The 25,724-nt window shown below is 44.0% G+C and overlaps 1 protein-coding gene, 1 long non-coding RNA gene and 3 pseudogenes across 4 annotated transcripts; 1 reads left to right on the top strand and 4 right to left on the bottom strand.

The window, feature by feature from the left end:
- Window positions 1-4,670: 4,670 nt before the first annotated feature.
- Window positions 4,671-9,051, bottom strand: LOC109775745 (disease resistance protein RPM1). The gene is made up of 3 exons (XM_045232492.2): window positions 8,877-9,051; window positions 5,152-7,898; window positions 4,671-5,027 (listed from the first exon to the last, which is right to left on the bottom strand). Exon 2 carries the CDS (start codon window positions 7,866-7,868, stop codon window positions 5,721-5,723), a length of 2,148 nt encoding a protein of 715 aa, XP_045088427.1. The 5' UTR covers window positions 7,869-7,898; window positions 8,877-9,051; the 3' UTR covers window positions 4,671-5,027; window positions 5,152-5,720.
- Window positions 9,052-10,255: 1,204 nt separating this feature from the next.
- On the bottom strand, window positions 10,256-11,374 carry LOC141040630 (disease resistance protein RPM1-like; annotated as a pseudogene).
- Window positions 11,221-13,055, bottom strand: LOC109775744 (disease resistance protein RPM1-like; annotated as a pseudogene).
- A 2,324-nt stretch (window positions 13,056-15,379) lies between these two features.
- On the bottom strand, window positions 15,380-25,505 carry LOC109775743 (disease resistance protein RPM1-like; annotated as a pseudogene).
- LOC109775746 (uncharacterized) lies at window positions 20,114-24,215 on the top strand. 3 transcript variants are annotated; one of them, XR_012201626.1, is made up of 7 exons: window positions 20,114-20,347; window positions 20,425-20,633; window positions 21,601-21,873; window positions 21,962-22,188; window positions 22,705-23,008; window positions 23,113-23,297; window positions 23,753-24,215. It is a non-coding gene; the product is annotated as an uncharacterized lncRNA (long non-coding RNA). The 3 variants fall into 3 exon arrangements; XR_012201625.1 differs by having other exon boundaries at window positions 20,344-20,633; XR_006669161.2 differs by having other exon boundaries at window positions 20,344-20,633; window positions 21,601-22,188.
- Window positions 25,506-25,724: the final 219 nt, after the last annotated feature.

Genomic DNA, 25,724 nt, shown 5'->3' with positions numbered 1-25,724 from the left:
GTATGAATTTGCTTTTTGTCGGTTTGACTTTTGTGTGTGTGCTTTGATATTGGCTATGCGCATCCGATCTATGCAGAGGTAGTGTGTATGCTTATATCCTCTTCACACTTTTTTGAGTTAATAAAATCTACAGTTTCTTGAAAAAAATTAACTATTAATGGCAACAACAACAAGATATTATTTGTGCGGAAAAGAATAGCCACATGAGTCAAACGAACACAAATATAGACCACATAAAAAATACTAATGTAGCAATACTGGTTGAGCGAACGAGATTGTGATAATCCATCGCAACGCAAAATAGAACCACAATACATAACGTTGAGGTGCGTCCAGGTCGGTGTACGTAGGATACACTTTAATTGTGTAATAATCACTATCTTAGTCGATTTTATCGCAGGAGAAATGATTAGAGGAGGAAAAATGTTGCAACAACTGTTGAATCTTAATATGATGATCTAGACAATTGACTTAACCAAAATAAAATGTCAGCAGACAATACGTAGTCATCGGTAGGTGGACTACGTGTATGTATATATTTTATATATTCCCAGTATTGACATAACAGATAATAATATATGCTAAGTTTTTGCCTAAAAGAATGCCAAAGACAATATGTTCAAATAATTCTTGAACATGTAAATAAATTGAACATCAAAGCTGGAATAGCTCAGTTGGCTAGAGCGTATGGCTGTTCACCACAAGCTCGGAGGTTCGAGCCCTCCTTCTAGCGCATTATTTTCTCCCTTTTTTAGTTGTGCATCTTTTTTCTTTCTAAATTCCCAGCAATAATTGCTCTTCCCGTATGACCAGACTTTCCTTTCTTCCCATCAGTTCAGCAACGAGAGCCGCTGGACCTCGGAGGCGAAGCGATATGTCGCGAGCAGGCCGATGGCGAGCGTCATCCCCCGATGGTTCACCGCATGACGGGATGTGAGGCCATCCTTGCTTTGTGAAGTTGTCCGCCGTCAAGCAACCAACCAAAGACGGCCAATCAGAAGAATATCATGCACTTGAAAAAAAATTGAGGAGATATAGCCACACTGAGCCAATGACCGGCCTCTGCACAATACCCATCCATGATGGAAGAAACCTCTCTAATCTTATCCTCTAGTCGACACACGTCATCATAAAACGTTGTCGGCGGATGGTACGGATCAACCGGCTGATTTCCCTAGGAAATTAGTCGGGTCGTGAGCCATCGGATCCGCCCGCTCACAGTCGTTGGATCAGTCAACGCACAATGCATCGTCCTCGTCTCATCACCTCTAGCCGCGACGAACCGAGTGTCGAAGAGGAAAGCAGCACGCACCTGGCTCGCGGGAACGGTAGCGCAGCGACACCCATTGCAGCGTCAACACCGGCTCGGTGGTGCTCCATCGTAACCGGTCACAGCATCGATGGAAGCCGGCGATCCTTCATTGCAGCACCACACCGGCGTGACGGTGCTCCAACGCAGCACCGGCTGCTCGTCGTAGCTTCATCGCAGCATCTGCAGAAATCCGGCAGTGCTTCATTGATACTCTGACGACGGCGCGGTGGTGCTTCATTGCAACACAACGTCGCTGTCGCATGTCACATCACAACAGCGGCGGCAGTTGTGATGCTTCAATGCAGCTGCATTGTAGCACCGGTGGCACATAGTAGCTTCATTGCAGCACCGACGGGATGGCCTTGACGGCGGCAAGTTGTAGCTTCATCGTGACATCATGGCTCGGTGGGGCTCCGACTGGTTGCAGCATCGGCGAGATCGAGCACTCCCAACTCCGCCACGCCGGGCTCGCAGCACGGCTCCGCTCGGGGCCGTGAAGGCAAAAAAGAGGGAAGCACGAGAGGTGGAAGGAGATGGATTCGTGATGAATGTGAGGCGAGGACGAAGGTAGAAGAAAGGGGAAAGGGGGAAAAGGGATAAGGCGTGCTTGTAGTTGGGGCCCACGCGAGACACATGTCGATAGGACGAGGGGGTTTGCTGATGGATCAACCGGTTGATTTCAACACTTCTCCAAAGTTGTATGTCCTTCGGCCTCTACTCATCACATGTAGTTTATTTTAAGAGGTTTGTTCGCTCCCATCCAGTACAATTGTGAGAGAGTGTCTCCCCATAAAAGATTGCTTCTATGCCAACCAAGACTCGTTTGGATGTTCAGGTTTATTGTCGTGGAATGGTGTGGTATGGCATGTCCATCGCCTACGAGGACGAGGTTACGTGCGTGTATCCATAGGGATGAGTATATGTGTGTTGTTGTAAGCGTCTACATATGTGATGTGTTTTAAAGAAACTGTTTCTACCCACATAATAAATACACTGGTAAAAAACAAGTCAAACAATCACAAATATTGACAAAAACAAGTTGAGAAAACAAGATTTATACTACACCAAACACAACCGCAATACGTAGGTAACGTGGAGGTGCGTCCAGATCGCAGTCGGACACGCCTTAATTCGGAAATTACCACTAGCTAGTACATATAACATATTTTTGGTCATGATCGATGATGAATAGATCAATAGCTTTGAAAAAAAAGAAGATATTTTTCATCATGACGAGACACTTCTACATAGTACGTACCACATGAGAATATGTAGCACGCCACACAAGAGTACGTATGTTCATCAGGTTCAATAACTGAGGAAAAAATTAATATTTTGGCGTCTTGGATTTCTTCCTGGACCCGACGACCCGGCGGTACGCTTTGTTGACGATGGTCTCGACCTCGTCCTGGCGCTTCGCGATCCGGAGCATCATGCGGGAGCGCCTGAGGCCGAACCGCAGCTTGCTCGCCAGGTTCTTCTTGTCGTCCTGGTGCGACATGATGAGCGCCTGGAGGCACAGGTGCTGGTGCTCGATGTCGTCCAGCGCGAGCTCGGCCGCCTGGAGCGCCGCGTCGAGGTCGTCCACCAGCTGCTTCACGTCCATCTTGATCATGGTGCGGGCCGCTTCCGCCGTCAGCTTCTTCGCCAGCTTCTTCCCGAGTGTGGTCAGCTTCCCCGACGCGTCAGCGCTGAGGAAGGGACGGTCGGCGAGCCTGGTGATCACGGCGAAGATGTTGGGCCGTGTGGGTGCCGGTGGCAGTGCTGGTGCTGCGGCAACAACGATCTCCTTGCGGGTGTTTTTGTCGTCGGCGGCGGCGGCGATGTTCGCTGCCAGATTCTTCTTCATCTCCGCCATGCTCTCTCCCGCCGTGATCGCCAGGGCCGTCATCTTCGCCTTGCCCGCTGCTGCGGCGGTGGTCACCATGGCCGTCGAGATGTCTGCCGGCACCACCAGAGATTTCCCCAGCGCTCGAGCCGATGATGTTGGAGTAAACATCTTCTACTTCTTCTCCGAGGAAGTAGTAGCAGGAGCAAACGTCTTTCTGAAAGAACTAACGAGTCACGACGTGCTGGGTGTGCGTATATATAGCATCGAAGGACCTGTGTATGTTGAGTTGGACCTGGTGTGCGCCTCGATCGCTAGGATTCCCGATCCGACTACGGCAGTACCAAATTACCAAACGCAGGTCGTCGTCTCTTGTCCGATTCGACACCACCTCTTTCGTGCCTCCGGCCCGTATTACTACCCAGTAGCGTGCCCAAACATAAATAAAAGCCCATGATCAGATGGGCTGCAAATTCCCCAATGTGGACCGGTCCATTGGCCGGGATGGGCCGGGCGAGCTGCTTGCTCGCGTTTGCCGAGGTCTTCTAAAAAAGAACAGAGAGACTCGCGGAGGCACTGCCGCCCAATCCGCCGCTCCGGACACCTCCACCGCCGGCCGTCGCTCCGCCGGGCGCCTTTTACCGTGGTGCCTCTACTATACCAGCGCCACTCAGCTTTGCTTCCTCGCGAGCTTTCGGCCCCCTTCCGTCTCTCTCGCGACGGGGTTGAGAGTCCAGATCGGATCTCGCCCGTCCGTACCTCGCCGCCGGGCGCCTCCAGAAGGTGAATGCTCAGCTCCCACTCTCCGGATTCATCAGGTGCTCTGCTCTGATTGCCGCGCAACAACACCCAACTATTCGTACTTGTCTTCTAGTTCAGGCTCAGTAGAACGGCTGCTGCTATGCTAATGCTATGGTTTCAGGCTGACGAACTGTATACAGAAACTGAATACAGATTTGCACATGCTGATGCGAACCGGCAGAAATAATATCACACCTCACGCCTGCAGCCTGCTAGTGCTTGCTACAATACTACCCTGATTAATCATCACTTCCCAGTTCTCACATGCCGAAGCACTAGTTAATGTCACAATCTTGCAACTCTTCTTGCATCTAGCATGTGTGCAAGGCTCAGCTCACACCTCCGTGAAGAAATCTCATCATGTAAGTTTTATGTTAGAATTATAACTTTCTAAGTGCCTAAGTGACTTTAGCCAACCGATGAGAAGTTTTCGATGACAAGCAGCCGCCTCCTCTGATTTTTTGTAAACATTTTCGGAAGGGTTACTGTTTGTTCCTTTCTCATATGAATGAAACTTATCTGACTGCAGTACCCTTGTCATTCTACTAATACACAGTGCACCAATATGTAGTGCAGCAGATAAATAAACCATATGAATGTAAGGGGTGTTGCATAAGTTACATGCCATAACATTTTCATTCCCAGAAAAAGAGCTAAAAGAAACTGAACTGTTGAGTTCCGAACCTCAGCAGCCCCAGAGGATGAGCACAAAGTTCAGATGCTTAACACTGGGGCAAATAAGGTTTGTTTTCTCTTAAATACGTGTCGAGCAAGTAGCTGAAGTTTTCAACATTATTACATGGATCACTGTGTAAAAATACATAATAGTTATCTCGCGCAGTAGCTTAGCGCCACTATAAACTTAGATGGTGTATAAAACCAAGATGGGATAGCAGTAATACAGATCATTCCCATACGTTATTACAAACCAGTTCGTGTTTAAATAAGCAGAGATAATAATAGCAAGAAGAATGACAGTTGTCTCATGAATCGCCATTCTTCAACAGAGATACATAGCTCCCACATTGATGGCAATAACTAACTGCAAACCCCATCCACGCAAGAAAGACTCATGCCTCTCCGGATCTGCAACAGAAGGAAATTTCATCAAGTCCAGAAGCTAGAATTTGGTGCAGGTGATCGAGCACACATTGAATGGCATGAAAAGGGCGAATCTAATATATTGGCCAGCTGAGGATGTTGCACTTACCATATGGTGCAGTAAACTTCCGGAACATGCTCTAGTGTTGCCGCTGGAAAATTTCTTACAAAATCAGGGTTCATCTCAAAAAAGCGCGCCGCTTTGAGGGATTCCAGATGTTCCAGGCCGGTAGGGATGTCCCGCAGTTCAACAAGGTCACGGATCACAAGTTCTTCAAGGCGGACCAAAGCTCCCTCGTGTATGCATATTTGGTTGACATGTGGCAAATTCAACAAGAAAAGAATCTTCACATTTGGGAACCACACTGGCTGGAAGTTTATCTCCTGTCCAGTATACGCTTTGCTTAGAACTATTTCGGTCAAGTTTGACAACTCAGAGAGGCGCGGCACTGGGTTCTCTGAGAGCTGGGACCAACGTAGAAATATTTTGTGAAGGACATCTCCGTTGCTTGAGAAAAATGGAGATTTCAATGTTCCTTTTGAAATCCGCCCTGATAAAGTGAGCTTTCTAAGGCGGTTTGACAATGTCAAAGTTTCAAGCTGGAGCACCTCATCTTCATCGCTGGCTGTTATTTCTAATGCCGAGAGCTGGTCTATTTTTGATAAAGAGTCACACAGTTATGCACAGTGGCTGCTCCTTACCCCAACAATGTTAAGGATCCTCAGCTGAGATAAACTTGCTAGTTTTGAAACAAAAATTTTGCTAGCTCGAACTGCACCCAGAGTTTGCAGGTCCTTCAAATTCCACAATCCCTCCAAAGGCTCCATAGGTTCAAAGCATTTGAAACTCGCATATGTTTTGTCCAGAAGTTTAAGAATTATAATGTGCCGAACTCTCTTCAGCTTTTCTGACCCTCGAGGTAGAGACAAACAATCTGTATCTCTAAGGCTCAGTGTTTCTAAGTTGTGAAGCTTCGTGACTGATTTTGGGAGTATCTTCACATTGGTATTGTTGAGGCCCAAATACTTAAGGTTGAATAACTCCCCAATTGAATTTGGAACAGTCTCAATAGGTAATCCTGATAGCTCCAGCACAGCAAGGTATTTAGATTCTGAGGGAAACAATGAAGATGATGCATTGCTGGTGCTAAATGCTATGAAGGTACGAAGCCTGCATTGACCAGTACTTGGTCGGATGCCATTTTTGCATTGGAGCACCGACATACGACGAGAACCCGACTCCACATGCATCACCCCATGACTATCATCATAAGTCGTACTGAAACTCTCTCTGTTAGATTGGTAAATGGCTAATTCACGTACAAGATCATGCATTCGAAGACACCTGATCCTGTTAAAACTGTTCCTCTCTACCACATGAAGCATGCTTCGTTGAACGAGCTGTGTCAGGTAACCTTCAGCAACATCTTCTAAACTGCAATTTCCAATTTGTTCAACAAACCCTTCAGCGACCCATAGTCTGATCAGTCTTTTTCTATGGATCAAGTGGTCTTCTGGGAACATGGCACAATACAAGAAACAACTCTTCAAATAGTCAGGCAAGTATTTGTAGCTTAGATTCAGAATTTTCTCCACGCGACTTAGGTTGTCATTTTTGTGTAGCTCGGAAATAAGTTGTGCGTCAAATAGTTTCCACTCTGTAACATTCTGCGTCTTAAGAGACAATAAGCTCCCTATGGCCACAAGAGCTAATGGTAAACCATCACACCTCCCCACTATCAATTTACCACACTCTTGTAATGCTAATGGGCAGATGTGATTTCCAGTGCTTGGAAATGCCTTCCTGCAAAAAAGACGCCATGCATCCTCCTCCTCAAGAGGCACCACTTTGATCCTGCAACCATCAGGAGCTATTGAAGCAACTTCTTCAGATCTTGTCGTCATTATTATTCTGCTTCCCATTTTTGCATCGACAAGAACCTCTGTAATTTTTCTAAAGTCTTCAGCTGTCCAGATATCATCCAGTATGATCAAGTATCGCTTTGTTTTCAGGATTGCTTTCAGTTCATCTTGTAGCTCTGCACAAGTCATCTTCTCAGCATCAAATTCTTTCTTGTCTTTAGGATAGATTTCTTTCAGCATTCTTCTCCAAATATCATCTAGTTTATAGGACTGAGAGACGGAAACCCATACACGGCATTCAAAGTTGGATGCTTCATATCGGAACACATTACTGACAAGAGTGCTTTTCCCGATACCACCCATACCCCACAAGGCAATGATTTGCAGATTTAGACAATTTTCCAAATTCAGTGACCCCATCAATAGTTTTCTATTTTTATCAAATCCCACAAGTTCATCATCAGAGATTGAGTAATCATGTCCAGGAAGATAAAGTTGCTGTTGGCTGTCATAATTTGTTGCAAAAATATCGCCCACACCAGTTATTGGTTGAATCCAATCTCTGTTTTCTTTAAGATGTGTAAGGGCTCGGTTTATTTTCTCAAGGCCAGTAGCGATTTCACCTAGTGTAAACAGATACTGGGGTTTCTTCAAGATTTTCTTCACACTACTCCACCATGATCCTTTCTGATGCTGTTTGCCAACAATATACACAAATTGATCCACAATGTCTTCCATATCATACGCCAATCTTCGGACTTGCCCTGTCCATGTTTCGGTGACTCCATCTGTCGAAGCTTTCCTTCCAATCTCCTTGAGAAATGCTCGAATAAGCTCTTGGTCATTCCTTATCAGTGTCATGTTCTCAGAGAGTTTTGCAACAGACCTAGCGTAGTGAAGCATTTCTACTCCCACAGCTATTCCAATCTTTGTTGTGACAAGAAGAAGAGCAGCCTCTGCCATTTCTCTTCCTGCAGTTTGACCTCAATATTTCTGCAAAAAGAATTCTAGAAATCAACATTCAATGTCGAATAACAATATCATCCTTACACATACGATCTACAACAAGAAAACAAACATTTTATCAAATACCGGAAATCCTAGCTAGCGGGACAACTTCGTAACAGATTTTTGATGATTATATGACTGCTTTACTGGGATGTTTGAAATGCACTCCCTCCGTCCCGAATTACTTGTCTTAGTTTTGTCTAGATACATGTCTTAGTTTTGTCTAGATACAGATGTATCTAGACAGATCTAAGACAAGTAATTTAGGACAGAGGTAATACTTTACATGGACTCAGACTGAGCCGGCATATCATCTTGAGACTTTACGAAATCACCGTAGGCGCCTTTACATGGATATTTGATATGTAGAGCTAGCTTGATAAACTTGACTGGTGCGCTGGTTACTAGACATAATGGATCAGAGAGACACCCGGTCAATATTTCCTTTTTACTGGAACTAGCAGGAGCACTGCTTGTGCATATAAAAGGGTGAAAATTGTAGAATCTGCCAAAAGCTGGCATATAGAGCTGGGGAAACAAGAACAAAAAGGAAAAACATCAACCATCGCACCCTATCGTATTAGCAAAGGACAATGGGTATGGCAATTATTGTGTGAGATCCGGCATGTTTCCCGATACTGTAAAACCTTTCTCTCTAGAACATAGTACTTCAATACATATAAGCTTTCTTGAATTTTGGAGCATTCACGCAGATGCCCGGGGATCAGAAATAGGCAACTAAAAAAATCAGAAATGGAAACTTGGACCAATCAAAAACAGGAGTGCAGTAGGCATAAAATAGTAGTACTTTAACAGGGACAAATTCAGCTCACAGATTTGGCCTCAACAAACTGAAACCGCAGAGAGCTCAAATTCAGCGTCAGGACATCACACATGGCTGGCTGCAGATAAAAGTTCTCACTTCTTAACGAGGAGGAGAGGGAGAGTAGAATAGACCTGCACCTGTACTAAGCTGGTGGAGTTGCCTTCGTCACCGCCATGCAGGTTTGGACTCTAATCTGGAGCTTCTTCCTTTCTGAGCCAAAGATAGGAGAGATGTCTCCGAGCTGGGCGTGAGTCTGCAGCAACTAGCAGTACGAGCGAAACTAGAGCAGGAAGACTCTAGCTACCTCAGAGCTAAGTTGATATAATCCATCATTGGCGATGATACATCATCCAACAACTCCTGGTTGGTCCGTCAGAAAACAACTCCAAGTTGCAGTATAGCAGCCTTAATATACTATTGTTACTCCATGATTAGGGCTAAACAATTACCCCCAGGCCCCAGCAACTCCAAGAACCAAACCTCCACACTTAAGTTTGAGAAAAGGCTCTACGGTTGGTCGTGTCCTTGTCTACTTCTCCTTGTCTACATCCTTGTCCAACAACCGCATCTTGTGTGTTCAGGATCAGGACCAGATACATTAACCTGTCAGTCATTAAGTATGCTCAGATAAACTAACAAAGCTATCCAAGGTAAACTAAATTACCGAGGGATTCACTCATACGCATGGAGGTACAATAAATTCAGACATGTACTACTGAATAGTACCTCACCGGCAATGTCTGATTGTGGAAATTTAGTTAATTTGATTCAGTTAAAGACGGTTAGAACTCGGTACCCTAAGGGTCACCGATTAGCACCCTACTTGGTGAAGTTAGAGATATCTAACACCAGCACTCTGGGCAAGTTGGCATTATAAATTTATAATACAGCGACTAAAGAAAACAGAAACATATAAAATGGTTCCAGAACTCCACAACAAATTGGTGCAGCAGGGTGAATAAATGGCACAACTTACTGTAGGAATGTAATGGGTATTGCATACTTCCATGTCATAAAGCATTTAGCTCCCAGAAAACCTGTGGAAAACAACTGACCTGTGAAACTCTGAATCTCAGAGGCCTGGATGATGAGCAAACGTTCAGATGAGGCAAATGAGGATACCATTCAGTGGGAGTTGAGGATTTTTCTCTTAAACATGTGTTCACCAGGTACATGTTGTTTTCACCATAATTACACGAATCACTATGTAATGTAAAACCAAGATGGTAGAGTAGCAATATAAATCATTCCCATGAATTATTACAAACCAGTTCTTGTTTAAATAAAGCAGAAATGATAACAGAAATAATAATGACAGTTATCTCGTAAATCACCATTGCTCGACGGAGATTTATAGCTCTCTTATTAACGACAATAACTGTAACCATCCACGCAAGAAAGGTTCATGCCAAATCAGATCTGCAATGGAACGACATTTCATCAACTCCAAAAGAGCACACATTGAATGGCATCAAAGGTGCGAATGTAATAAATTGTCTAGCTGAGGATGTTCCAATTACCGTATATTGTAGTGGACTCTTGGGATATGATCTACCTTTGCCGCTTGAAGATTTCTTACGAAATCAGGATGCATGTCATAAAACACCGCATGTTTGAGGGATTTAAGATACTCCAGGCCAGTAGGGATGTCCTGCATTTCGATAAGGCCACTGATCACAAGTTCTTCAAGGTGGACCAATGCTCCCTCGTGTATGCATATTTGATTAACATGGGGCATATCACACAAGGCAATAATCTTCACACTTGGGAACCACTATGGATGGAAGTTTAGCTCCTGTCCAGTATATGCCCTTGTAAGACCTATTTGGGTTAAATTTGACAATTCAGAGAGGCGTGGTATTGGGTTCTCAGAGAGCTATGACCAAAATAGAGATATATTGTGAAGTGCACCCCCGTTGGTTGAGAAAAATAAGGATTTTAAAGTTCCTTCGGAAATACGCCCTGAGAAACTGAGCTCTTTAAGACGATTTGACAATGTTAAAGCTTCAAGCTCCAACACCTCATCTTCATTGCTGCCTATTATTTCTAATGTTGAGAGCTGGTGCATCTTTGATAAAGAGTCACACAACTGTGCACAGTAGATGCTCCTTACCCCAGTGATGCAAAGGGACATCAGTTGAGATAAATTTCCAAGTTTAGCAATGAAAACTTTACTAGCACGAACTGAATCCAGAGTTTGCAAGTCTTTCAAACTCCACAATCGCTCAAAAGGCTTCATAGATGCATAACTTTCAAAAATCGAAAATGCTTTATCCATCAATTTGTAAATAAGAATGTGCCGCACCCTCTTCAGCTTTTGAGACCCTTGCGGTAGATTCAGACAGTCAGCACCTTGAAGACTCAATGTTTCTAAGTTGTGAAGGTTCACAACAGATTTTGGGAGTATCTTCACATTGGTTTTGTCGACGCCCAGATACCTAAGATTGAATAGCCCCCCAATTGAATTTGGAACAGTCTCAATAGGTAAGCGTGACAGCTCCAGCACAGCAAGGTACTTCGACTGTAAGAAAAACCATGGAAATGCTTACATATTGGTACTAAATTCTACGAAAGTGCGAAGTCTGAATTGACATATGCTTGATTGCATGCCATCCTTGCATTGGAGCACTGACATGCGACTGGAATCTCACTCCACCTGCATCTCATCATAAGTTGTACCGAAACTCTCTCTCTCTTTGATTGGAAAATGGCTAATTCGCGCACAAGATCATGCATTCGAACACACTTGATCCCGTTAAAACAGTTCCTCTCTACCACATGAAGCATGCTACGTCAAACAAGCTCTGTCAGGTAGCCTTCAGCAACATCTTCTAAACTGCAATTACCAATTTGTTCAATAAATCCTTCTGCAGCCCACAGTCTGATCAATCTTTTTCTATGGATCATGTGGTCTTCTGGGAACATGGCACAATACAAGAAACAACTTTTCAAATAGTCAGGCAAGTATTTATAGCTTAGATTCAGAATTTTCACCACATGGTTTAGGTTCACATTTTTGTTTAGCTCAGAAATAAGTTGTGCATCAAATAGTCCCCACTCTGTAACATTCTGAACCTTAAGAGACAATATGCTCCCTATGGCCACAAGAGCTAACGGTAAACCATCACACCTCCCCACTATCAATTTACCACACTCCTGTAACACTAATGGGCAGATGTGATTTTCAGTTCTCGGAAATGCTTTCCTGCGAAATAGATGCCATGCATCCTCCGCCTCAAGAGGCTTAACTTTGATCTTGTAGCCATCATCAGCTTGTGAAGCTACTTCATCAGATCTGGTTGTGATTATTATTCTGCTTCCCATCTTTGTGTTGACGAGAACCTCTTTAATTTTTCTGAAATCTTCAGCTGTCCAGACATCATCCAATATGATCAAGTATCGCTTTGTCTTCAGGATTGCTTTCAGTTCATCTTGTAGCTCTGCACAAGTCATCTTCTCACCATCAAAAGCTTTCTTCTCTTTAGAATAGATATCTTTCAGCATTCTTCTCCAAATATCTTCTAGTTTATAGGACTGAGAGACAGAAACCCATACACGGCATTCAAAGTTGTATGCTTCATTTCTAAACACATTACTGACAAGAGTGCTTTTCCCAATTCCACCCATACCCCACAAGGCAATTATTTGCAGATGTGGACATTTTTCCAAATTCAGTGACTCCATCAAAATTTCTCTATTTTTTATCAAATCCTACAAGTTCATCATCAGAGATTGAGTAATCATGTCCAGGAAGATATAATTGCTGTTGGCTGTCATAATTTAGTTCAAAAACATCGCCCGCACCAGCTATTGGTTGAGTCCAGTCTCTGTTTTGTCTAAGACGTATAAGCACTCGGTTTATTCTCTCAAGAGCAGTATCAATTTCACCTAGCGTAAACAGATACTGGGGTTTCTTCACGATTTTCTTCACACTACTCCACCATGATCCTTTCTGATTGTGTTTGCCAACAACATACATAAATTGATCCACAAGGTCTTCCATATCATAAGCCAATCTTCGGACTTGCCCTATCCATGTTTCGGTGACTCCATCTGTCGAAGCTTTCCTTCCAATCTCCTTGAGAAATGCTCGAATAAGCTCTAGGTCATTTCTTATCAGTGGCATGTTCTCTGAGAGTTTTGCAACAGACTTAGTGTAGTGAAGCGTTTCTGCTGCCACAGCTATTCCGATCTTTGTTGTGACAAGAAGAAGAGCAGCCTCCGTCATTTCTCTCTATGCAGTTTGACCTCAGTATTTCAGCCAAAACAGCTCCAGAAATCAACCTTCAATGTTGAATAGCAATTCCATCCTTGCACGTTAAATAAATCTACATAAAGAAGCAAACATTTTGTCAAATGCCAGAAATTCCAGGCTAGTGAGATGTTCTGTACGGTGAAGCGATCCTATGGTTGCGCTGTGAAATATGATTGCTTTAAATTGATGCTTGATGTGTACCTTTTGTATGTTTAATTAGTCAAGCTAGGTTAATTAAAATTCTGGCAACGCCACTCTACGTGTAGGCGCAATTCTAAAATCGTAGATACATTGATCCCTGGAAATTGCCTCCAAATGAGATTTACAACACCACCAACAAACTCAGATGTATTGTCAAATATGTACTACTGTATGTTTCAATGTCATACAATAAAATCCATACTATGTACGGTTCGTGCCTAACGCCAACTCAGATTGAGCCCACATGATTTGATTAACATGGTGTTTGGTGGCGTGTATTCGAGATTTCCTCTAGTCTTTCTTACTATTGATGGGAATTAGACGATTGATTGATATCACATAATGCAAATAGAAATGTTTCTCGATAGTACTCTAAAAGATCTTATACTAGTTTACAGGGGGAGTACTAATTAACAGTACCATTTTGTTTCTTCCGTGAGTCTTTTAACAGAGAGGGTCTTCAACGGGAAGACAGATTCAGTTTGTAGATCCCGTCTCAACTCGCAACCAACCGCACCGAGCTCAGATTCATCATGGTGGTTGACATCGCACACTGCTGGCTGAAAAACTAATCCAGTAGATCTCAGTCAGATATTGAAAGATGGAAAAGGTGGAGCAGAAGAGGATGAGTAGGAACTGTGCGTACCTCTAGTAATCTGGTCGAACCAGCTTCATCGTCGCCACACCCACGCAGGTAGTATGGAGTTTCTTCTTCTCCGAGCCAAACAGGAGAGATGTCTCCAAGATGGGCAGAAGTTCGTAACAACGAGTATAGGCAAGATATGCAAATGCAGAGCAGCGATAATGCATCCACCCAACAACTCCAAGTTGCCCTATATATAGTACTCGATTTGATATACTATTGTTTACGAGTACATGATTAGCGATAAATAATCACCCCTGGCAACTCCCAAGAACTTTCGGCCTCCGAGCTCTCATGGTTGGGCTGGTCCTCACGGCTCTTAAAATTTAAATGCTTCCAATATTTCCTATTTTTTATACGAGGGCACTCCAGTTGGGTGCATGTTCTCCCGATTCTGTTCTTACTCCTGGTGTGCTAGTCGACCCCCCCTGCTCTGCTTGCGCCTCGACCACACCAAACAGGTTGTTCTAGTTCAGAGTTTCAGACTGCGTAACACGGTTCCTGCTATGCTATGCTACGGTTTACTGATTTGTTCTTGTGCCCCAGTTTCTGTCTACTGTTTAGAAACTGGTAGATGTTTCAGGAAGCATTTCGAACATGAGGAGCTCCATTGCATCTGCTTCTGCAAACTGGCAGAACAAATAAAGGCTGATGCGTGCTGGTGTTTGTGTTCGCTTGAAGCCACTATTCACACGACAAACTGTTCTGATACTTCCAGTTAACATCTTCAGATTTCACTCATCAACTGCAGCACCATTTTTCCTTCTTTAAAAAAAAATACACAAGAATTTCCTTGAAGGTTGTATGCTGCAAGTCTGAATCAGCAGAGATATCCTATGAGGCTATGACACAAATTTGAATTTTTGCTAGAGATGCAGACCATGGAGAACTGAAGGACAAAAGCTTGCCAAAAGGCACATCTCATCTCTTAAAGATCACCACACACACAGAAAGACATTAACCAGATTGTCATCAAGTGTACTCACGTGAACCAACAAGCAACAAGTCCAATGCGGAAGGAGTGCCGTCGAAATTAAATAAGATAGAGCCTACCCGCCTGTGACAGTATTCGAACAACTCTGGTTAGTACGGATGCACCACTGTGAGCCTACCACTAGACCATTGCCCAGTTCTCACAAGTCAAATAAACCTGGACAAGTGCTACTGAATACTATCCCTCTTGCAATGTCTCTCACCTGACAGAATATAAAAGGGCAACTCTTCTAGTACGTATCTAGCATGTATGAGAGGCTCAGTATGCCTCCGTGAAGAAAGCTAATCATGTAAGTTTATATTAGCATTCTAAGTACCTCATTTACCCTAGCCAACTGACCAAAAGTTTTCGGTGATTAGCAGCCGCCTACTCTGATTTTGTTTTAACAGTTTCAGAAGGGTTGCTGTTCGTTCTTTTCTCATATGATTGGAACTTATCTAACACCAGCAGTACTCATGGCATTCTAATACACAGTGCACCAATATGTAACAGTAGTGCAGCAGATAAATAGATGGTGTGAATGTAATGGATACTGCAAATGTTACATGTCAAAAAACATTCATTTCCCAGAAAAAAGAGCTAAAAGAAACTGAACTGTGAAGTTCTCAACCTCAGCAGCCCCAGAGGGTGAGGAAAAAGTTCAGATGCTTCGCACTGGGGCATATGTAGCATTCAGTGGCAAATAAGGATTGTTTTGTCTTAAAAATGTGTTGAGCAAGTAGCTGAAGTTTTCAACATTATTACATGAATCACACTATGTAAAAGCACAAAAAAATTATCTCATGCAGTAGCTTAGCACCACTAAACATAAATAAATACTGTAAAACCAAGATGGGATAGAAGCAATAGAAATCATTCCCATGCGTTATTACAAACCAGTCCTTGTTTAAATAAGAAGAGATAATCATAGAAAGAAGAATGACAGTTGTCCCATAAATCGCCATTCCTCAACAGAGATCCATAGCTCCCTCACCAATGATTATAACTACAAACCATCAATGCAAGACACTCATGCCACTCCGGGTCTGCAGCAGAACAAGATTTCATCAACTCTAATAGCTAGTGTTTGGTGCTGGTGATCCAGCACACATCGAATGCATGGGAAGGGCTAACATAATATATTGGCTCGCTGATGATGTTTCAATTACCGTATACTGCAGGTGACTCTCGGGATATGATCATGTGATCTTGCCGCTTGAAGATTTCTTCCGAAATCAGGATGCATGTCAAGAAACAACGCCTTTTTGAGGTATTTCAGATGTTCCAGGCCTGTAGGGACGTGCCGCAGTTGCGCAAGGTCTCTGATCACAAGTTCTTCAAGGTGGACCAAAGCTCCCTCGTGTATGCATATTTGAATGACGCATGGTAAATCCCCCAAGGCAATATTCTTCACATTTGGGAACCACCCTGGATGGAAGATCAGCTCTTGTCCAGTATACGCCTTTTTAAGATATATTTGACTTAAATTTGACAATCTAGAGAGGTTCAGCACTGGGCTCTCCGCTAGCTGGGACCAAATTAGAAATATCCTGTGAATTCCATCTTCGGTGGTTGAAAAATATGGAGATTCCCAAGTTCCTTCAGAAAATCACCCAGATAAAGTGAGCTTTTTAAGGCGGTTTGACAATTTTAAAGTTTCAAGCCGGAGAACCTCATCTTCGTTGCTGGCTCTTATTTCCAAGAATGAGAGCTGGTGCAGCTTTGATAAAGAGTCACACAGTTGTGCACAGTGGATGCTCCTTATCCCAGTAATGGCAAGGGTCCTCAGCTGAGATAAATTAACAAGTTTTGCAATGAAATCATCATTAGCACGAATTGCATCTAGAGTTCGTAATTCCTTCAAATTCCACAATCCATCAAACATCTCCATAGATTCATACCTTCCAAAAGTCAAGGGTGAGTTAACAATCCATTTAAACATAAGAATGTTCCGCAATCGCTTCAGCTTTTGAGACCCTCGCGGGCATTTCAAACAATCAGCATCTTGGAGACTTAGTGTTTCTAAGTTGTGAAGGTTTGTTACAGAGTTTGGGAGTACCTTCACCTTGGTGTCATCGAGGCCCAAATATCTCAGGTTGAATAGCTCCCCAACTGAATTTGGAATAGTCATAATAGGTAATCCTGATAGCTCCAACACAGCAAGGTACTTAGATTCAGAGCGAAACAAAGAAGATGATGCCATGCTGGTGCTAAATGCTAAGAAGGTACGAAGCCTGCGTTGACCTATGCTTGGTTGAATGTCATTTTCGCATTGGAGCACCGACAAGCGACGAGAATCTGACTCCACCTGCATCACCTCATGACTATCATCATAAGTCATACTGAAACTCTCTCTTCTAGACTTGAAAATGGCTAATTCACGGACAAGATCATGCATTCGAAGACACCTGATCCTGTTAAAACTGTTCCTCTCTACCACATGAAGCATGCTTCGCCGAACGAGCTCTGTCAGGTAACCTTCAGCAACATCTTCTAAACTGCATGCTCCAATTTGTTCAATAAACCCTTCAGCGATCCACAATCTAATCAATCTTTTTCTATGGATCATGTAATCTTCTGGGAACATGGCACAATACAAGAAACAACTCTTCAAACAGTCGGGCAAGTATTTGTAGCTTAGATTCAGAATTTTCTCCACGCGACTTAGGTTCTCATTTTTGTGTAGCTCGGAAATAAGTTGTGCGTCAAATAGTTTCCATTATGTCACATTCTGCGCATTAAGAGACAATAAGCTCCCTATGGCCACAAGAGCTAATGGTAAACCATCACACCTCCCCACTATCAATTTACCACACTCTTGTAATGCTAATGGGCAGATGTGATTGTCAGTGCTTGGAAATGCCTTCCTGCAAAATAGACGCCATGCATCCTCCTCCTCAAGAGGCTCCACTTTGATCCTGCAACCATCATAAGCTATTGAAGCAACTTCCTCAGATCTTGTTGTCACTATTATTCTGCTTCCCATTTTTGCATCAACAAGAACCTCTTTAATTTTTCTGAAGTCTTCAGCTTTCCAGACATCATCCAATATGATCAAGTATCGCCTTGTCTTCAGGAGTTCCTTCAATTCATCTTGTAAGTCTCCACAGGTCATCTTCTCAGCATCAAATTCTTTCTTGTCTTTAGCACAGATTTCTTTCAGCATTCTTCTCCAAATATCATGTAGTTTATATGACTGGGAGACGGAAACCCATGCATGGCATTCAAAGTTGGATGCTTCATTTCTGAACACATTACTAACAAGAGTGCTTTTCCCGATACCACCCATACCACACAAGGCAATGATTTGCAGATTTGGACAATTTTCCAAATTCAGTGACTCCATCAATATTCTTTTGTTTTTATCAAATCCCACAAGTTCATCATCAGAGATTGAGTAATCATGTCCAGGAAGATATAGTTGCTGTTGGCTGTCATAATTTGTTGCAGAAACATCGCCCACACTAGCTATTGGTTGAGTCCAATCTTTGTTTTGTTTAAGATGTGTAAGGGCTTGGTTTATTTTCTTCAGGCCAGTAGCAATTTCACCTAGTGTAAACAGATATTGGGGTTTCTTCACGATTTTCTTCACAGAAATCCACCATGACCCTTTCTGATGGTGTTTACCAACAACATACATAAATTGATCCACAATGTCTTCCATATCATACGCCAATCTTCGGACTTGCCCAATCCATGTTTCAGTGACTCCATCTGTCGAAGCTTTCTTTCCAATCTCCTTGAGAAATGCTCGAATAAGCTCTAGGTCATTCCTTATCAGTGTCATGTTCTCTGAGAGTTTTGCAACAGACCTAGTGTAGTGAAGCGTTTGTGCTCCCACAGCTATTCCGATCTTTGTTGTGACAAGAAGAAGAGCAGCCTCCACCATTTCTCTTCGTGTAGTTTTACCTCAATATTTCAGCGAAGATAGTTCCAAAAATCAATGTTCATTGTTGGATAAAAATGCCATCCCTGCACAACAAATCTACATAAAGAAAACAAATATTTTGTCAAATGCCGAAAATCCTAGCTGGTGAGTTAATTTTAATAGTTGGGTGTTCTATAGTGGAGAAGCAACCTTACGGGTTTTTGATAATTATATGGTTGCTTTACATGGATGCTTGAATGTAATCATATGGATATTTGATATGTAAAGCTAACTTAAAAAACTCGACCTCATAGAGTAGGAATCTCGGCACCCCCGCTACCACTGCCATTGCATCTAATTAATAATAATGTTGATCCAAGATCGCCTGGCGTGTGATGGTTGATGGGCATAATGAAACAGAAGCACACGCGGTTTAAAAATATTAATTTTTTTTCTCATTTCTAATAATTTTCCAGCAGGCTGGCATCCCTCTAAGAGCATCCCCAACCGGACCCCCCTACTCCCCATATGTCCTGGCAGACAGCCCGGACAAAAGAACGCCATCCAACCGACCTTCAAACCCAACCTGTATGTCCGGGCTGTTCAGTACCCCTCAAGTCCAGACCATATGTGGGGCGAGTTTCGGGGAATTCAGATCCGCCCGCCACATCGAACCCAACACACCGGACACACGTCAAATCCCCCAAAATCGACCTCCACCCTCGCCATCTTCCTCTCCTTTCCTCGTTCGTGCCGCGTCTTGCCCGTTTCTTACTCTCCTACCCTAGATTTGACGTCGTCCTAGTCCAACGCCAACTGGCAGCTCCGCCACCACCCCCCATCGTCCCTGGACGTCCTTGCCGTATTGGACATGGTCACTGCCCCACACGCCACACTGGTACGTCCTACTCCGTCTGACATACACATCGCCCACCATGTGTTTGTGGAAATGTTGGAGCTGTTTTTGTTATGTTCTTTTGCACATTTGTAGGCAAATGATGGGTTCATCGAAGGATGGGTCTGATCACATGGAGATTGATGAGTTCATTTTCAAGGAGTTCATCAATTCATCGGATTCGGACATTGATGGCGATGAAGATGAAGATTTCATGGTGATGATGAGCATCCTTGAAGAAATGGAGAAGAGGAACATGTGGATCAATGAACACCAGCCCATAGGCTATTTCCTTCTGTTTGGGCCACCTAGCCCGCCCAACAATGAACTTCAAGCTCCGCCACTGAGAGAGAGAGGAAGGAAGGAAGTTGAGAACACGAAGTTTTTGCACTCGGGCGCAACTGCTCTCTTTATCCGGACCACCGAATATAGCTTGGGGATCTATTCCATGTCAGGTGCCTGGCACAATACGTGTGTTTTTTAATCGGGCCATCAGGTCTCTACGTATGTCCCCGTGCTGTGATGTGGGTCATCATCGGGCCGGCCGTTCGTGTCTGATGTTTGAGCCGTGGCTCGGAACGTCAACGCCAATGCTGATCCGTGGAACAGAAAACGTGCTTTCCGTCCTCGTGGGGTCGGGGCGCAGTCGATGCCCATTTTCATTGCGATAGAGCAGAGCAGATAAGATAAGGTTCCTGTTCCTCGAAGGGCAGGCGCCCGAAGAAGACGACGCCATTGATGGGGATGGGATTCCTACAGCAGCTAATCAGCCGGTAATGTTTCGATCCTTTGGGGATCTGTATGTTCATATCTGCAGTGGTGATTGTAATCTCGGTTTGACTGATTGAAGCGGTGGACGACACTGAATGCATGCGAGATCCGCTGCGGCGAATGGCTGCCTTGACGGTTGTTGGTGTGGATTAGGTGCCGGCGCCGGCCGCGAGTGCAGACGCACAGATCTGCTCGAGCGTGGTGTGGTTGGCAGAAGGAAGAACTCGTCGCCGCCCTCGCAGGTCTCCACGGGAAGGCCAGCCCACAAGCTCCTCGGTGGTTAAAGAGGTTAGTGCGCAACATGGTAAAGGTGTATTTCTTTTGTGGATATAGTAGTACTTCGTTGTAGGAATCCGTTAGTGATCTGGATTAGAGTCATGTCTGATCGGGGAAGTGGTTAGTTTTTCGTTCAATAGGAATTATTGCTACTGACTTTGCTAAAAATGGTAAAAGTCGGTAGAACAGAACTAACTAGCAACGACCAATGTTACTATGTAAATTACTACAAGAAGCGTACAGGCAGTGCTGTAGGACCTTGGATTTAAGGGAATTGCTTCTGACTTGAGAAGGTGAACTTCAACTACTAAACAACATATAACTACTGCTGCTGTAGGACAGGAAATGTGTAAGTTTAGTATAGCAGACCCATTTTGCAGTCATCTTTGCGCAAAATTATATTAGCTACGTCGTGTAGTTTGGCAGGGCACTTTGTTTTTAGAAGATTGTTGCTTACTCTTGAAAACAATTTAAAAGTAATTGACCAAATAAAGCAGTGTAGCTGATTTTGGAGATGTCTAAGGTTAATATGACAGAACAATTTTGAGGGCATCACTGTGCCCGAATATATGAACCGTCTGCACACGCAATGGGTGAGAAGCTTGCATCTATAATTTCTTGGTTGCAGCACTCGACGAAGACATGAACTAGAGGCCCAGCACCATAGACAGAGATCAGCAGTTTGTAAAGCTTTTGGTTCATTAGACCATGTTTGCATATTAGTCATAAGGACATGTGCAATTAAGTTAGCTGTGAATAATAGTAGGGTAATAATTTCAGGTCTCGTCTGGCCAAACATGTGGGCTCATTGGGAAAGTTGTACAGAGAATTCTATCAAATTTCCCTGATTTTTCACAGATTTTTTGTATGGAAAAAGTGTGTCCTGATTCTTTCTTGTTCTGTACCGACTGGATGTTTCTTCAATGTCCAAACTTATGATTAGTGCATGAGTATTTACAGGCTAAGGAACTTTCTGCAGAACGGCTGCTTCTTCAGTGCCCAAGCTTGAAAGATGTTCATGTCTATCGATGTTGTGATATGTTGATCGGAGCAATCAGAAACGAGGTGAGCCGTGGATCAGGTTCTCGATTTCTGTCTGGTCTGTGGCTCAGAAAAGTCGATGCTCCATGGATTCAATGCAAGGTGAGTCTGTTCTACCCCAACGCGGCCGTCATTTTGGAACTTCAGAAGCAAGGGAGGGAGTGGACGAACACACGACCGAAAGCGATGGATTTCCTCTTGCAATCAGGAGGTATGTCGATCCGATGCTACTAATCGACCTTGTGTGTTTTCCAGTGTCGAGTTCCAGCGGTTAACCTTTTGTGATTTGTCTCTCCCAGATCCACTCTGATTGAGGTTGGGGAGAGTCTAGTGCTGGAAGGTCGCCGGCACATGGCACCAGGTGGACAGTGGTCAAGGTGATGCTGCAGGAGGCCATGGGTGTGAGCGCCAAAGGGCGGATCTGCGGCGTTGCTGAAGCGGCGGAAGTGACAAGGGGCAGCTCGCCTCTCACTTCCGAGCTGTCGACGGGGAAGATGAATCTTCAGGTTCCTCGTTGGAACAAGAGGTCAGTGATAACATTAAATTCAGCATTCATACGAATATTTTCAGTAGTACAAATATTTCCATGCTTTTTAGGTCATACAGTTTGGTTGAATTTCTGGGTGTCCATGGTGTGAGACTAATTGGTGTGCAAATTGTCAGTTCTGAATTGAAGTTAAATTCAGCATTGCTATGAAGATTTACAGTACTATAATTTCATGCTTTCTAAGGTCATGCACTTTGGTTTAATTTCTGCGGGGAGTACTTCAAACTATGAACCGAGAGATGAAATTAGCCGTTCAAAACAGACAGTTCGCACACTAACTCCTACCAAACCATGGAGTGCTCCCAGCAGAAATCCAACCAAACTGTATGACCTTACAAAGCCTGAAAATATAGTACTGTAGATCTTTATAGCAATGTTGAATTTATCTTCAAGTCAGAACAGTCAGTTTGCACACTAATTCATGTCACACCTTCATGCGCAGCTTGATATTCAGTGGGTTAAATTGTTTGACACAATCATTGAAACTGCTTTTAGGTTGAGGACTGGAGCCTCTGCCCCAAGCTTGACGCCTTTCCCACCCCGCATAAGCACTTTTGAGAAGGCAGTTAGGGTGTTCATAGAAAACCTGACTGAAGATGAGCCATGGCTTGTAATTTGGTGGCGGTAATCTGGTCCGTGGACCAGGAAATTCGCTTTACGTAGGTGGATGGCTTGAATCATTCACTGCAGGCCGGCGGCTCCCCAGCTGCGGTATCCAAATCCATTTCCAGTCAGCGGGGTGCTCCAGCGCACACGAATCCATTCGAGCGATGGAGTTCCAAATGCAGCTAATTAGAAGGTAAGATGAATCCATGGATCTATCAAGCTAGCTGACTTGCTAAACTGTTGTTCGGCTTTATGTTCTGATTTGCGTCTGCTTGTGTGTTCTGTTGGCTTTGTAAGGTATCCTCTGGTGGAGGAGGTGAGTGAGAGTGACCAGGAGAGGGGATCTGCCAACAAGCAGGGCGGTGGCGACTTTCCTGGCAGTGGATGAACCGTCGGCGGCCTGTCCGCGCAGATGTGTGAGTTACAGACCGCCGTGTTGGGAAAACAGAAGAGCCCGCTGCAGCAGTCTAAACTATCAACTGGTAAGATGAACCCGCAGGCCCTGTCATGGTCCAAAAATTGCGTGCGTGTAAGCTTGGATTGGATCTGAATTTGTTGATAATGCTTGAATGAAATTGTAGTAGAATGCATAGATCTATCGATGTAGTGACGTTCATTCGGTAGAATGAGAAATTGTCTACATAGTACTTTTAGAGCACGTTTGTATTAATAATTGACTAAACAGTACCAATGGAAATTACCTCATGATTGAGCAATTCTGGAAAAAAAAAGTACGAGCCGTGCGGACATTTGTCGGTGTGAAAAAACCATAACCAGACTGTGATCTTAGCTGGCGTCCTGGTACACTGAGACCGTGTAGAGTTTTGAGTGTTTTTGTACTGAGTCCCTGAGGATTATGTTGATTAAGGACATGTGTTAAAAAGAGTACTCTGGTAGTATGATGATCTGACTGTTTCTTGTTTTTGTTCATGTGCAGATCAAAATCGAGCAGCGGAGGTCGCGATCAAGAGTGTGATGCTTGTTGGTGTGTCGACGGCTGGGGCACAAGAGAACTACGTACTTACCCGGATCTCGGTGATGTGCCAAAGCAGCCTCGGAAGCCGGCGAGTTGCAAAAATTGTGGTGTGGTGGGGCACCAAAGGAACAATTTTACGAAAGCGATGGAGCTGAGATTAGCTGGTGGCGTGTAGTGGTGAGTGAAAAATGCCAAACGATTTCAGTAAGTTTGAATTGTCAATCGCAAGCACGACTTGTTTTCTGCATTCATGATGTGTTTGTGCAACTGAGCACCTGCCCTGCGTGCAGGCATGCTTTATGTCTCGGATTAGTTTGCTGGCGTTGTGTTACCCGCCTAGAGCTAGTGGTGTGGTGTAATCCATCTCCAAGTTTGTTGTTCTGCCGTAGTTAATTAAGTTCGTAATCATCATATCACATTTGTCTTGCGGCCGTGTTCGTTGGCGATCGTGCAAAGTAATGTGACGGCGTGGACGGCCTTCTATGGAACAGAATCGACAAGTAATCGGCCCATGACGTTTGGTTCTGTTAGGTCCGTCAAACAAATAAACGGGGACGTTGCTTTTATGGGTGACCCTGCGTGGGCCATGATCCTTAAAAGCGATGGAATACGAGTTACTATACCGCACGCAATACGCTCGGGAAAGGGGATCTCGGGGTGAATCAACGAGGGGGATATCGAGCACATGTGCGCTCGAGCTCAGAATATGACTTTCGGTTGAGAAGATGCATTTCTAACTTTCTATTTGTGGTTCTCTATAAAAAGCAGGCCCTGAAGAGACTTGGTCACGGTTAGCTAACAGAATGACTTCTCCTTCAAACTGTGCTTGGCCAAACTCCTAGTCCCTTATCTTCTTCTGTCGCTTGCTACCTTGTCTAGGCTAGGCCTTATCTTTAAACTCTGCTGAAGGAGGGGTGATGACGGTGGTGCACCTTCAGCTCGCGCCTGTGCTTGTAGTCGACGATAGGTGGTCCACGAACATGATTGTAGTTTTTGTTACCTCTGATGTTTTCTGTACTAACATGATTGATTATGAATAGATCGAAAATTTATCCCCCTAAGAACAAAAAGACAAATAGAAAATACCCTCCTAGAGCACATTCCCTTATCCACTCTTTGGTTGCCTAGAATATCCCACCCTGCTGCCAGAGGCCTGCGAGGACCGAGTGTCACCGCTACATGGCCTTATGGGACACACACAAGACAACCATATTCTCTTGATGCATGTACTTCAATAGACGAAACTAGGCTTTCTCGAATTTTCGGTACACTCATGTGCAGATGCACCATATTCATAACTAGGAACATGAACAAATCAGAAATAGGAGTACATAACACAACCAAAAAAAAGGAGTACAATAAGTATGGTGAAACAGTACCGTTTTATTTCATCCGCGCGCGCATTTAACAGGGGCTGATTCAGCTTTAGATTCCATCTCGACGAACTACGCAGGCTCAAATTCGTCATAACGACATCACCAATGGCTGGGCTGGCTGCAGATAATAGTTCTCAGATACTGAAATAAGACCAGCAAGGAGGAGAAGAGGAAGAGTAGGAGAGACCTGCACCACAGGTACTAGTCTGGTCGAGTTGCCTTCATCATCGCCATACAGGTTTGTGCTCTCTCTGCAGTTTCTTCCTTTCAGAGCCAAAGGTATAGTGTGAGAGGTATGTCTCAATCGAGCTGTGCATAAGTCTGTAGCAACTAGCAGTACGAGCAAAACTAGCGCAGGATGATAGTCTATACTATCACCAACCAACAACTCCAAAGTTGGTCCATCAGAAAAGCACTCAAAGTTGCCGTGTACGCACTATAGCTTTAATATACTATTGTTTACTCCATGATTAGGGATAAACAATTACCCCAGCAACTCCCAAGAAGCTAACCTCTGCACTTAAAGTGTGACAAAATTAAAGGGCACTGTGGTTGGT

The sequence above is a fragment of the Aegilops tauschii genome, chromosome 2 (assembly GCF_002575655.3).
Source record: "Aegilops tauschii subsp. strangulata cultivar AL8/78 chromosome 2, Aet v6.0, whole genome shotgun sequence".
Taxonomy (NCBI): domain Eukaryota; kingdom Viridiplantae; phylum Streptophyta; class Magnoliopsida; order Poales; family Poaceae; genus Aegilops; species Aegilops tauschii.
The sequence above is the reverse complement of the archived record's forward strand: the minus strand, read 5'-3'. Positions and strand labels throughout refer to the sequence as shown.

Bases quoted from the DNA above. Each gene is read 5' to 3' on its own strand.
- LOC109775745 (XM_045232492.2), bottom strand. From the start codon at position 7,868: ATGGCAGAGGCTGCTCTTCTTCTTGTCACAACAAAGATTGGAATAGCT.